Source organism: Euleptes europaea, chromosome 20 (assembly GCF_029931775.1).
Source record: "Euleptes europaea isolate rEulEur1 chromosome 20, rEulEur1.hap1, whole genome shotgun sequence".
Lineage (NCBI taxonomy): Eukaryota > Metazoa > Chordata > Lepidosauria > Squamata > Sphaerodactylidae > Euleptes > Euleptes europaea.
This window is the reverse complement of record NC_079331.1, coordinates 15,671,735-15,684,816: the sequence shown is the minus strand read 5'-3', so window position 1 is coordinate 15,684,816 and position 13,082 is coordinate 15,671,735. Positions and strand designations below refer to the sequence as shown.

The window sequence follows — 13,082 nt, the reverse complement described above, 5'->3', positions numbered from 1 at the left end:
ATGTCACCCCATGGGTCAGGAATGACCTGGTGCTTGCACAGGGGACCTTTGCCTTTACATATATGGGGTAGGGGACAAATGGGGGGTAATGGGGGCATAGGAAAGGTGGGGGGAAGACATAAATGGGCGTTGAGGAGTAATATCCATCTTGAGAAGAAAATCTCTCCCTCTCTGAATTTAAGGGTGTTTTTGAGGGTGTTCTTCTCATTCTCTCCCCTTCAGGCATTGAAGGATCCAACTCTGGCTGCCCGGAAGGATTTCCAAAGAGAAGCGGAACTTCTCACCAACCTGCAACATGACCACATTGTAAAGTTCTACGGGGTCTGTGGCGATGGAGACCCCCTCATCATGGTCTTTGAATACATGAAACACGGGGACCTGAATAAGTTCTTGAGGTAAATCTGAACCTGTTGTTAGAAATCAAGCTTTACGCTTTTCCCAGTAGCCATGGAATGGTGGAAATACCGCACAAAGTAATGACTGGTTTTTATTTCCTATTACGTTGAAAAGTGGGGCCTTGGGGGTGTTGTTTTCCCCCTCTCTGGGCTAGTCACAGTTCTATTAAGAGCTCTCTCCAGCCCCACCTACCTCACAGGGTGTCTGTTGTGGGGAGGGGAAGGGAAGGTGATGGTAAGCTGGTTTGAGTCTCCCTTAAGTGGTAGAGAAAGTCGGCATATAAAAACCAACTCTTCTTCTCCCTGTTGTGATTGTGAAGTGGGAGTGTAATTGTGTTAACAGATGTGGACGCTGGCACACCATGGTCAGAGCTGGGTCTGCATGGGTAGGTGGGGCTGAGAGAGTGTGACTAGCCCAAGGTCACCCAGCTGGCTTCATGTGTAGGAGTGGGGAAACCAACCCGGTTCACCAGATTAGCCTCGGCTGCCCATGTGGAGGAGTGGGGAATTGAACCCAGTTCTTCAGATCAGAGTCCACCGCTCCAAACCACCACTCTTATCCACTACGCCACACTGGTTCCTACAGTTAAGAAGAAGAAGAGTTGGTTTTTATATGCCAACTTTCTCTACCACTTAAGGAAGAATTAAACTGGCTTACAATCACCTTCTCTTCCTCTCTGCACAACAGACACCCTGTGAGGTAGGTGGGGCTGAGATAGGGTTGCCAGCCTCCAGGTGGTAGCTTGAGATCTCCCGCTATTACGACTGATCTGCAGGCGACAGTAACCAATTCACCTGGAGGAAATGGCCGCTTTGGAAGGTGAACTCCATGGCTTTATACCCTACTGAAGTCCCTCCCCTCACCAAACCCTGCCCTCCTCAGGCTCCACCCCCAAAATCTCTGGGCATTTCCCAACCCAGAGCTGGCATCCCTAAACATTGGCCAAGGTGACTACCCTGCTGTGGACGCTGAAGTTCAACTGGGGGGTGGGGGGAATAAAACCACTTCCACGGGTTTTGTTTACTTTCGTTGGCATCCAGAGGGCCAGAGAATTTGGGCAGTGTCCAAAAGATCAGACTGTCCTACTTATTGGCACAAACAAGCGCTTTGAAACCTCTGCCCCCCTCCCCCCAAATTGCTACGAGATGGGCTGTGGAAGTCGTAAGAGCAATGTGAAGAGTTAAAGCCTTTCATGCTACTTCTTTGTTTTGGTTCCCAAGCTCTGTAAGCTTGATTTGGGTCTGGGCGACTTTGAGAGATTAAATGCATGTTTCGAGTAATTCTGACAAGGGAGCCAAAAGCCCTGAGCTTTGTTCCAGTAGATTTAACAAAAGAATATTGGCATATCCCCCCTTGCATATCCAAGGTCAAAGAGGCAGTGGCCTTTTCCTATTGCTTGGGGCTTTTTCGGTTTCCCCTCCCTGCCTCTTCCGCCACCTATTTAAAGCAACATACCAGTTCAGTATGCTCCATCCTTCAAACTGTCGATGACATTCAGCCACTGGTGAAGATCCTGTGTCAGTTTCTGAATGTATCTATAAGGGGCCTGAAACATCTAGTCGATTGATCAATTGGATTAATTGACAAAGGGATCTTTTGATCAACTAAAAAGGTGCCTCTTGACTGATCAGACAGCCTATATATTTTTAAATGCTTTACTACATTTCATTGTAAGAACCTTAGGAGCCCCGTGGCACAGAGTGGTAAGCTGCAGTACTGTAGTCAGAAGCTCTGTAAAAAACCAACTCACAGCTCTCTCAGCCCCACCGACCTCACAGGGTGTCTGTTGTGGGGAGGGGAAGGAAAGGTGATTGTAAGCCAGTTTGATTCTTCCTTAAGTAGTAGAGAAACCTACTACTACTACTACTACTTCTTCTTCTTCTTCTTCTTCTTCTTCTTCTTCTTCTTCTTCTTCTTCTTCTTCTTCTTCTTCTTCTTCTTCTTCTTCTGTAAACCACTCTGGCACTCACTGATCTGAACCCAGCTTGTCTCTTTCTTCTTCTTCTAATGTTGCTGAAAATAGCAACGGTAGAAATATTTCCCGACAAGCATGTCGAAGGAGAGAACATTTGCCTGTTTTTCAATCCTGTTTGGTGTGATTGGGTGAGATCCAACCAGCTGTTCTGGTCAAGAAAAAAAGGGAGGAGACATCCCTTGGGACCACCCAAAATGTCCATGCTGAGAATCGTGGGAGCTGTATGAACAAAATCCATGTGGGACGGGGGCTATAGGAAGGGAAAGAACAGGGCAAGATAGAGTGAAAGTGTTTGCCGAACCCCATCCATTTCCTCCCATTTCTACCACTATCTCATAGAGCCCTATGGCACAGAGTGGTAAACTGCAGTACTGCAGTCCAAGCTCTGTTCACGACCTGAGTTCGATCCCAACAGAAGTTGCTTTCAGGTTGCCGGCTCAAGGTTGACTCAGCCTTCCATCCTTCCAAGGTCGGTGAAATGAGTACCCAGCTTGCTGGGGGTCAAGTTTAGACGACTGGGGAAGACGATGGCAAACCAGCCCGTAAACATAGTCTGCCTAGTAAGTTCCCTTTTCAAAGAAGCATTCTCTGTTCAGCGGAATAGGAGTTGCAAGACCTCTTCTATGATGATGAAGAAGAGTTAGTTTTATTCCCTGATTTTCTCTACCTTTAAGGAGTCTCAAACTGGCTTAAAATTGCCTTCCCTTCCTCTCCCCACAACAGACACCTTTGTGAGGTAGGTGGGGCTGAGAGAGTTCAAACTGTGACTGGCACAAGATCACCCCAGCAGGCTTCATATGTAGGAGTGGGGAAACGAACCTGGTTCATCAGATAAAGTCAGAGTGGGAAATCAATTAGAGTCCAGGTTAGATTTCACCGCTCTTAACCACTACACCACACTTGCTCTCTGATGCCTGCTGAGACATAAATACAAGTAAATTTAAGAACTGTAGACTTCCCAACTTTGTTGGGAAGGGTTAAATGAACTATTTTGTTCATTGATAAACCAATTGATAGACCTTGATAAACCCATGGCCCGACTCAGTATACGGCAACTTGATGTGTTCACATGCCTATTATTTTCGCCCATTTTCCACCGGTGTGTTTTGGACTGGGCGGGAAGGATTTACGTTGAATCTTCATTTGGACACATGTAATCATTTTGGAAGAACAGACTGCAACGTGCATCGAAAAAGTATGAAATATGTACAAAAATGTTCATTATGTGCACTTGCATGAACACCAGGTTTGGAGAAATTCACAGTGGATTGTCGGAAGGTCATGGAAGACTATGGAAAATGCAACACTAAAAACTTATGGGACAAGGGTAGAATGAAATGATTGACGTTTGGCTAGCTCTCCTGGACTCCTGTTCCGGGGCCAAATTAAAGAGAACATCTAGGCTATTGGGGAGGCCTTCAATGAGGAGGAAAATTAGGATGGGAATATCTGTTATCCGAAATGCTTGGGATCAGAAGTGTTTCAGATTTTGGATTATTTTGGATTTTGGAATATTTGCATATACATAATGAGATACCTTGGGGATGGGACCCAAGTCTAAACACAAAATGCACAGCCTGGGTGTAGTTTTATACAACATTTTATACAACATTTTTAATAATTTTGTGCATGGAACAAAGTTTGTGTACACTGAACCATCAGAAAGCAAAAGTGTCACTATCTCACTAGCCAGCGTGGTGTAGTGGTTACGAGCAGTGGTTTGGAGCAGTGGACTCTGATCTGGAGAAGCGGCTTTGATTTCCCACTGCTCCACATGAAGCCAGCTGGGTGACCTTGGGCTGATCACAGCTCTCTCAGCCCCACCTACCTCACAGGTGTCTGTTGTGGGGAGGGGAAGGGAAGGTGATTGTAAGCTGGTTTGATTCTTCCTTAAATGGTAGAGAAAGTCATCATATAAAAAAAACAAACTCTTCTTCTTGTTCTTCTCACCAAACATTTCGGAATTGGGATCATTTTGGATATCGAATTTTTGGCTAAGGGATCCTCAACCTGTAATTCAGAATGGAGCATCTTTTTAGAAGACAGTCAAGTGGCTGCCTGATCCCAAATTTTAGACTGAAATGGGGGAAATAAAATATAAAGAATTTACTTTTCCCACAGAAAGGTAACGTATTTTAAAAAGGTTTTTTTTTATCATATGGGTTGTTTTGTTTTCAAATTGTACCCCTGCGAACCTCTCAAAGAAAACGCTTTAACAATAAAGGTGACCGGAGCGGTCCGAGGAGCCATTTCAATTTGCACCATCCGCTGGGCCGGGGATTGTATGTGATAGAGGTCGGCCTTCCTTCACAGGGTCCCGTCGCTCAGCCGCCGACATTCTCATGCCGGCGGCGTGAATCTCTCCGGTGGCACAGACGTGTCAGACTCGAGGGTGGCGCCGTCAGGGAATACAAAAAGGCCCTCGGTAAATTGCAGTGTCCTGGATGATAAAAAGCCAGCGCGGAAACGACAACTCTCGTTTGAAACCGTCTGTCAGGAAGAAGCATCAGTGCTTCTCCTCCAAGGGGAAGGACAGTTTTTCTGAGCTGAAAGCGCGGGGTGGGGTGGGGGACGACGACTCTGCATTACCGTGGCCAGTTTTGTGGAAATAATGGGGCTGTAAAATCCGATAACTTGTGAGGGGATCGCAAACAGCCACTGTCATGGCTCGGTGGCAGAGCATCTGCTTGGCACGCAGAAGGTCCCCGGTTCAATCCCCGGCATCTCCAGTTAAAAGGTGATGTGAAACAACCCCAGAGAGTTCCTGCCGGTCTGAGCAGACAAGACTGACCTTGATGGCTGCCAACTTGGAAGGCTTTAGGAGGGGAGTAGACATGTTCATGGAGGAGAGGGGTATTCAGGACTTGTAGCGGTGGACTCTGATCTGGAGAACCGGGTTTGATTCCCCGCTCCTCCACATGAGTGGTGGAGGCTAATCTGGAAAACTGGATTTGTTTCCCCACTCCTCCACATGAAGCCAGCTGGGTGCCCTTGGGCTAGTCACAGCTCTCTCAGCCTCACCTACCTCACAGGGTGTCTGTTATGGGGAGGAGAAGGGAAGGCGATTGTAAGCCGGTTTGATTCTGCCTTTAGTGGTAGAAAACCAATTCTTCTTCTTCTTCCAACAGGATCCTTTTAAAAAATGAATATATTGTCTTAAACTATTTTCCTGAATACACACAATATAGATATTGAACTATCTAAGGTACTCTCAGCTGGCAGTATCTGGCGGATCTCCAATGGCCAGTCCAAAGTTCTGCTATGGAAAAGCCCCACCTGAAGCCATCCACTTTATAAAAACCCTTGGTGGGTGCTAGGAATAATGTCTGTGAGCACCCCCCTGATCTAACCACTACACCACACTGGTTTCTGTTCCATTCATCTGCAGTTGTGGATTGCAGGGAGAAATGGCTAGTTGTTGATGGGGTAGGGGACAAACTTGCTAGGGTTGCCAAATACCTAAAGTTGGGAACTACCTGGAGGTTTTGGGGGCGGAGCCTGAGAAGGGCAGGATTTGGGGAGAGGAGGGGCTTCAACATCATAGAGTCCACTTTTCCAAATCAGCTATTTTCTCCATGTGAACTGATCTCTGTCGTCTGGAGAGCAGTTGTAATAGCGGGAGATCTCCAGCCACCACCTGGGGGTTATGCAATAGAATCAGCAGTAATTGCAAAAAAAATCTACTATAACAATTTTGTAAAATGAAATATTAGTGATATTATATTTTCGTATCACACACACACACACACACACACAGAGAGATCCACGAACGGACAACATTTTGTGCATATGAGTGCAGTATTACAATGATGCAAAAAACAGCTATATTACTGCTACTCAGCGTAGATAATTGTGTGGTTCCAGTCTTCACTTATTGTAGTGAAGTATGATTCTTCTGTACAGAGATCCAGTTGCCATTCTGTTTCGACTAATAAGTCTTCTTCAGGGACCACTATTAAATATATTAATAAGGTATACATCAAAATTTAAATAAAGGCATTAAGACATACAATCTCATCAGGTTTGCCAAAGTAAAATCACATAGAAACAATGTATCATTAAAGTAAACATGATTGATATTACAGAAATTGTTATACTTAAGACAAATGTATATAAATAAAGTATTATAACACTAGCATATAATATGCATATATATATATTTATAATACTCACACGCTAGCTGTTTAGTAACCTGCTTACGCGTTGGCCATAGAACATAAAATCACAATGGAATTTAACAATTTCTCCAAAGGCTTGCAAATAGCTTGCAAAGGCTTGCTAACAGCTTTCAGCTGGATGATCCTCTTAAAGGTGCAATACAGAAATGTTACAGGTAACAAGTCAAATCAAGTGCTGTATTATGTCCATTAGGATACAGTGTATTAAAAATATGTATGTACTTAGATTCTTGACGTCGCAGTAATAAATCAATATCAACTTTATCAATGCCTTGTTTAACATAGCGCCAAAGTACAAAAAAGGACAAGTCTTCATCAGTGTGGTTTTTGTCTAGAAAATGTTGTGTTAGGGGCGCTTCTAGAACCCGATTCCTTATACGTGAACGATGGACGCCAATGCGATATTTAATTTGTCTATTTGTTTTGCCAATGTACCAAAATTGGCATGCGCATTGAATAAAGTAAATAAGGTATTTGGAGTCACAGTTGTTGAAGCTATTAATAACAAACTTGCGACCTGTTGCAGGGTTAGTAAGTTCAGAAACTGGTAATAAGAACCTGCAACATTGACAAGACCCACATCTATAATTACCTTTAGGTAAAGTGGAGATTGTTGTTGGTTTGGTTGCAATTTGTACAAGTGGATCCCAAAAGGAGTGGGGTGCGTTTGTATACAATACAACATGGGGGTTGGCAACCCTAAAGCTTGCCCATTCTTACCTATCATCTTACTCGTGATAAACAACCGAACAAATCCTCCTTTCATCTAAGCGTATCAAATATTCATCCAGTCTATTTGTATGCTCAGAGTGGCTGGCCGAAAAATAAAATAAATCAAAGCTGATGAATACTCAAATTACATCTAACCATTAGAAAATTGAAGACTGGCTTCTTCGTGTGCAGCTGGAAATTGATGTGATGATTTGTCCCAGCAGGGACGACACGTGGAGGCAGACCTTGAAACACAGTTTGCCCACCCCAGCGCCGTTGGGGGGTGGAAAGGAGCAGTTTGCTACATAATTCGGTCTGCTGCCTGTCTTCCACAGGGCACACGGGCCGGACGCGATGATCCTGGTGGACGGGCAGCCCCGGCAAGCCAAAGGAGAGCTGGGCCTTTCCCAAATGCTTCACATCGCGAGTCAGATCGCCTCGGGAATGGTTTACCTCGCCTCCCAGCATTTCGTACACAGAGACCTGGCGACGAGGAACTGCCTGGTCGGCACTAACCTGCTGGTGAAGATCGGGGACTTTGGCATGTCCAGAGATGTCTACAGCACCGATTACTACAGGGTAAGGGGGCTCCAGTGAGCGTGGAGGGTGGTACCGAGGGATGCTGTTATAGACGAAAGACACTCTTACAATCAATGCTCATCCAATCAATCAAACCTTTATTGGCATACACAATATCTGCAGAGAACATAATCGTACAACCGTTGCAGTGTGCCGTGGCGTTCCTGCATGCCGCGACTGTAGGGGGCATCCTTGGGGGAAGCGTCTCTCCCCCTCCTCTCGCCAACCAACAGTCGATGAGAGGAGGTCCAAAGGGCGCCGTGGCCCCAGGAACACCCTCGGGGAGGGCCGCGCTGTGCTGCGCCTCCGCGGCTGGGCCCTGGAGCTCCCGAGGGCCACTGAAAATGTCCTCGGGGGCCGGGCCAGGCATCCCTGGTATAGAGGTTGTACCCTTAATCTGGCATTGGACACCCTAAGGACTGCTGGCAATGCTCATTCAAGATTGGTTATGTTTGCACAAGACGCTTAGAACGATGGGTCTATCTCTTGTTATCAAGCATGGTTGCTAAGTGGAACTTCCGTGTAGGCAGGCTGTAGTAGACTGTTGAATACTCGGCTAGGAGGACTGACGCAGCAAACACGAGCGACCTCTCTCTAATTTCAGCTTCTCTGATTCCAGCGTCTCTCTTTCACGCACACATGCTGGTTTCATCTCCTGCTTTCCTTTGGGTTGCGAAATGTTAAAAAGGTAAAAGTCCCCTGTGCAAGCACCGGGTCATTCCTGACCCATGGGGAGACGTCACATCCCGACGTTTACTAGGCTGACTAGGAACGTGAAACGTTAACCTCTGCGTAATTGAAACCTAGATGAGTGGTCCACCCGTGGGGTGAAAGGGGTAAATTTTGGAGACGTGGCATAGAGATATGAATTGCTTTATTGATGACAGGGCTTTGGACCTTCATCCGGAAGTCTTACCGCAACACATATGGGCGGCAATATCTCCAGTTCCGAACATTGTAGCTGATAAGCAGCCTGCTAGTCTTGATCAAATTCAAAACTGACTGTTTTAAAAAATCCTTTTTTTTGGAACCTAGCTGGCTGGACTCCCCAGGTTTCCTTTCCCGAAGTTCAAGAGTTTATGCTCATGATATTGTTTTACTACAAGAAACGTGGTGTGAAAAACACATAATTTTTTTCTGGTTTTGTATCTTTTGTTAGTCCAGGGCCATTTATGTAGGGCCAGTTTTGATGCTCGCTCTAAGCTCTTTTTTTAAATGTGACCTTTAAAACGTCTGTTCACGGTCCCGATGCAAAAGGAGAAATTCCACCACCACCACCCTCGCCTGCTCCTTTGTTCCTTCCATTAACAGCCGCCGTTTGCATAGCTAATGTGCGGCTGTGATTTTGCATGCTTCCTTGAAGGGATTCTTCGAGGCGGGGGCGGAAGAAACACAAAAGGTTGCCTCAAAGGGGCTCTTAAGAAATGAGAAACAGGTGTGTGCTGGCTTCGAGGTCACTTCCTGAATGACGGTTCAGCGTGAAAAACTCAAAAAAAAAAAAGTGGGGCACTCTAGCCTGGAATGTGCTGCTAATTACCAAGCATAAATGGCCCATCTGTCCCTAGCTCTAAGGGTGGTAGACCCATGGGTGGTCTTACCACAACACATAAGGCACACTGAGACACACTATGCCAGATACAGCCAGCTAGCTAAATGTGGAAACTTGAGACAGACTCAAGAAAACTTCTGTTTCAAGATGTGAATTTGAGCGACTCATCTTTTAGTTGTCTGTTAGTTAGTCTGTTAGAGCCAGCGTGGTGCAGTGGTTAAGAACGGTGGTTTGGAGCGGTGGAGTCTGATCTGGAGAAATGGGTTTAATTCCCCACTCCTCCACATGAAGCCAGCTGGGGGACCTTGGGCTAGTCACAGCTCTCTCAGCCTCACCTACCTCACAGGATGTCTGTTGTGGGGAGGGGAAGGGAAGGGGGTTGTAAGTCTGGTTTGAGTCTCCCTTAAGTGGCAGAGAAAGTCGGCATATCAAAACCAACTCTTCAAAGCTATTCATGGGGGAAATGTGCGTGCTTTCTCTCTGGAGACCTGCTTGAGGTAGCTCACAATAAAAAGAAAAGAAAAAGGAAAACCAAATTCGGACAGGATGAAACAGAACAAAACAAAAAAGCAAAGTGGTGTCTGTCCCCACAGCAATAAAACTCTCCTAATAACCAACCAGTGAATAAAGCATAAAGACGGCATCAAAGATTAAAGCAACATAAAACCATATAAATAAGCTGCTTCAAAGCAACACGGAACAATCCAACTGGCAATTCATAACATTTATTTATTTACTTGCTTTCAGCATGGTGTAGTGGTTAAAACCTGTGGCTTAGAGCGGTGGACTGTGATCTGGAGAACTGGGTTTGATTCCCCACTCCTCTGCATGAGCGGCGGAGGCTCATCTGGTATACTGGGTTTGTTTCCTCGCTCCTCCACATGAAGCCAGCTGGGGGACCTTTTGCTAGTCTCAGCTCTCTTAGAGCTCTCTCAGCCCCACCTACCTCACAGGGTGTCTGTTGCGGGGAGGGGAAGGTGTTTGTAAGCCAGTTTGAATCTCCCTTAAGTGGTAGAGATAGTCAGCATATAAAAACCAACTCTTCTTCTTCTTCTTAACTTATATCCCGCTTTTCTCCACAATAGCGACCTGTCCTCCGTTTTCCCCCTCACAACGACCCTATGAGGTAGGTTAGGTTGACAACATGGGACTGGCCCAGAAAGCCTCCATGGCAGAGAGAGGATTTGAACCTGGAATCTCCCACATCCTAGTTTGACATGCTTCACAATTACACCCCTCCTCAGGCTCCACCCCAAAAAAACCTCAAACCAGTGGCAAAGAGGAACCTGGCAACCCTATACATTAGAGATCCCTGCCATAAACCTTTATTTATTTATTTGTTTGTTTTGGTACTATCTTCTGCCTCTTTGCATCAAATGTTTCCTACAGTATGTGCACATTTTCCATGCTATTTGGGAGTCAGCAAATCAGTGCTCTACGTTACACATTTATGCATCAGGATCGTACACTGTATGTATAAATAACCATAGAAGTGGCACATAAAACCTGTAAAACGTGTGCAAATGTTCAACGCAGCCCTCTCTTTTTTCTCGGGGGAAGAAATCAAATCAACTTTTCTCTCTTCGCCTCTTGTGCATATGGACAGCATATTCCTACAGTAATATTTCTCTCCCGTTCGCCCTTTTTTTTCCATTCTCCCCCCACACAATCGAGATTCTCTTTTTATCTCCCTTCCGATTCTCTCTCTAGCAGCGCTCATTCTTGCTGTGGTAGGAGACCCTTCCGTTCCTTTCTCTGCCTTCCTCCGTGTCTTTCATTAAAGAGGAGACATTGATAAATTAAGGAGAATCCAATGGAGGGCAACAAAGATGATTAAAGGATTGGAGGCCACGACCTGCAGAGGGAGATTAAGGAAACGCAATACGCGGGGCTTACGGAAAAGGCAACTGGAAAAAGAGACTGATAACTGCGCATAAAATACGGGAGAGGAGATAATGGGCAATTTGGGCCCGACCTCCATACGCTTCATCCAGTACAGAGGCCGTTGAGACAAGGGAATCATTTGCCAGAGGTGGATTGTTGGGTGTCGTTGTCAGGAACGTTCAGGGGGGTATTCGATAAGCTCGTGTGGGTGGGAGACCGGGGCAGAGGTGGATGTTTCATGGCGACCGTCTCGTCGGATGAGCGCATGCTGACATTTTGACACCCCCACCCCTTGACAAAATCTCCATTTGAACAGGTGTGTCGAATGGGGAGATTCTGGCCCTAAAGGACCTATTGGAAGAGCGTATCACCCCCAAAAGGGAGCATCTGCTACAGCAAAAACTGGGACCAAGAAGGATTGTCAGCTCTGGGTTGGGAAATACCTGGAGATGTTTGGGGTGGAGCCTAAGGAGGGAGGGGTTAGGAGAGGGGAGGGACTTCAATGCCCCTTGGGGAGGGACCATGGCTCAGTGGTAGAGCTTCTGCTTGGCATGCAGAAGGTCCCAGGCTCAATCCACGGCACCTCCAATTAAAGGGACTAGGCAAGTAGAGGATGTGAAAGACCTCTGCCTGAGACCCTGGAGAGCCGCTGCCAGTCTGAGTAGACAATACTGACTTTGATGGACCAAGGGTCTGATTCAGTAGAAGGCAGCTTCATGTGTTCAATGCCATAGAGTCCAGTTGCCAAAGTGGCCATTTTCTCCAGGGGAACTGATCTCTGTCACCCGGAGATCAGTTGTAACAGCGGGAGATCTCCAGCCACCAACTGGACATTGGCAACAGAAGGGCCAAGGTACGGCCCGGGGATATGGTCTTGAAGGCATATGACGAAGCAAGTTTCCTGAAGCTAAGCAGAATTTGGTTGCCTGGGATGGGAGTGCTGAGAACCACATGTTTGGTGTCGTGCATGCAGTGATAACAGGGAAATGCAATAACAAATAAATGATACTGGATGCCCTTGAAAGAAAGGTAACCCTGAACATAAGATGACCCCCATAAAAATGTTGTACACATTTTTTTATTATTATTATTACTGGAAGAGGTGGGGATCTTCCTTACCATCTGAGGGCTGCTGTATGTGAGAAGCTGGCTTTCCTGATAGAGAGAAAGCAGAATATCTGCCATGTAGGGACACCCTGGGACAGAGAGAGAAGGAGATGAACCCAGGTTCTTTCCTTAGATAGAAAAGAGCATATCTGCTATTGTAGATACACCCTGTAACGGAGAGAGAAGGAGGCAAACACACATTTTTTGTTAAAAAAATGGAGTTTCAGGGACGACTAACACCTGGAAAGTGTGTTAAGAGCGGTGTTTGGAGCAGTGGATTCAGATCTGAAGAACCGGGCTTGTTTCCACACATGAGCGGCAGAGGCTAATCTGGTGAACTGGATTTGTTTCCCTGCTCCCACACACGAAGCCTGCTGGGTGACCTTGGGCTAGTCACACTCTCTCAGCCCCACCTACCTCAGAGGGTGTCTGTTGTGGGGAGGGGAAGGGAAGGTGATTGTAAGCCGGTTTGAGTCTCCCTTAAGTGGTAGAGAAAGTCGGCATATAAAAACCAACTCCTCCTCCTTCTCCTCCTCCTCCCCCTCCTCCTCCTCCTCCTCCTCCTCCTCCTCCTCCTCTTCTTCTTCTTCTTCTTCTTCTTCTTCTTCTTCTTCTTCTTCTTCTTCTTCTTCTGGGGTGTCAAAGTCCTCAGGGCCGCATCCAGCCCCTTGAGAGTTCTTATCTGGCCCATGAGCCAGCTGAG

The 13,082-nt window shown here is 46.3% G+C and overlaps 1 protein-coding gene across 1 annotated transcript in view; it reads left to right on the top strand.

Moving 5' to 3' along the window:
- The window catches only part of NTRK3 (neurotrophic receptor tyrosine kinase 3), a 363,948-nt gene that overhangs the window by 311,164 nt on the left and 39,702 nt on the right, over positions 1 to 13,082 (top strand). Inside the window, exons 13-14 of the mRNA XM_056866098.1 lie at positions 223 to 395; positions 7,596 to 7,839. Coding sequence (XP_056722076.1) covers positions 223 to 395; positions 7,596 to 7,839 — 417 coding nt within the window. The remainder of the gene's footprint in view (positions 1 to 222; positions 396 to 7,595; positions 7,840 to 13,082) is intronic.